At 56.2% G+C, this 1,059-nt stretch overlaps 1 protein-coding gene across 1 annotated transcript; it reads left to right on the top strand.

Moving 5' to 3' along the window:
• Window positions 1–63: 63 nt before the first annotated feature.
• ETH_00036040 (uncharacterized protein) lies at window positions 64–856 on the top strand (the record flags this gene model as incomplete). Its single annotated transcript, XM_013379993.1, has 2 exons — window positions 64–433; window positions 608–856. Coding segments are annotated over 2 exons (619 nt in total), but the record flags the coding sequence as incomplete, so codon positions are not given.
• Between the last annotated feature and the right edge of the window lie 203 nt (window positions 857–1,059).

Raw genomic sequence — 1,059 nt, 5'->3', positions numbered from 1 at the left:
AGGGTTTAGGGTTTAGGGTTTAGGGTTTAGGGTTTAGGGTTTAGGGTTTAGGGTTTGGCGCAGGTCGCTGTATTCGAGCGTGGACTGTTTCGCGCTGCGGGCGCCCACAGAAAAGGGTTCGCTGCTGCAGCGTTTGGATTTGCTGCTGCCAGCAGATGAAGATCCTTCTTATGCTGCTGCTGCTGCTGCTTTCAAGCAGCAGCTGTTTGCTGCTGCTGCTGCTAACCCGAAGCGCAAGCTCGCTGCGGGCCAGCCGATGCTCTCGCTGCACCAGCAGCAGCCGCTGCAGCAGCTGCAGCAGCAGCAGCAGCAGCAGCAGGTTTATATGTCGGGCAGGGACCTTGCAGAGCTCACGCGCTTTCTTGTTGCTGCAGCAAATGCAAATATGTTTGGAGACGTTCAGGTCTTTATGAACCACTTCTCCACCGTCCGAGTGAGGGTTTAGGGTTTAGGGTTTAGGGTCTAGGGTTTGGGGTTTGCTCTTGAGGTTTAAGGGCTTGTGCGCGTTTCGTTTTCCGTGTCTTTCGTTCCCTCGCTCTCAGCTCTTGCGGCGTTGAGGGTTTAGGGTTTAGGGTTTAGGGTTTAGGGTTTGGGGTTTGTGGCGCAGAGCGCCATGGCGAAGAACGACTTGCTGCTGCTATTCACGCGGGACTTGAGTCGGCTGCTGCAGCGGGAGCTGCCGCTGCTGCCAGATGAAGTTGCTGCTGCTGCTGCTGCTCTCCGCAGCAAAACTTTGCTGCTGTGGCAGCAGCAAGCTGGGGCTGAGGTGTCTGTACACCGCGCAGAACTCAACAAGCAGCAGGAGCAGCTTTTCAAAAAGATGGACGAAATCGTCGACAAGGCTCTCCAAACGTAAACCCTAAACCCTAAACCCTAGCTCGGTCTGCAGCAGCTGCCCGCCTTGGGAGCCGCCTGGCCTTTTTTGTGCCTGCGCTGTTCGCCCCTCAGGGTTTAGGGTTTGGGGTTTAGGGTTTAGGGTTTAGGATCTGCGCTTACCTCCCAGCGGCCGGGGCCTAGGGTTTAGGGTTTAGGGTTTAGGGTTTTGCTGCAGGGCGAACA

Source organism: Eimeria tenella, genomic scaffold (assembly GCF_000499545.2).
Source record: "Eimeria tenella Houghton genomic scaffold, Eth_scaff4291, whole genome shotgun sequence".
Classification (NCBI taxonomy): Eukaryota; Apicomplexa; class Conoidasida; order Eucoccidiorida; family Eimeriidae; genus Eimeria; species Eimeria tenella.
The sequence above is the reverse complement of the archived record's forward strand: the minus strand, read 5'-3'. Positions and strand labels throughout refer to the sequence as shown.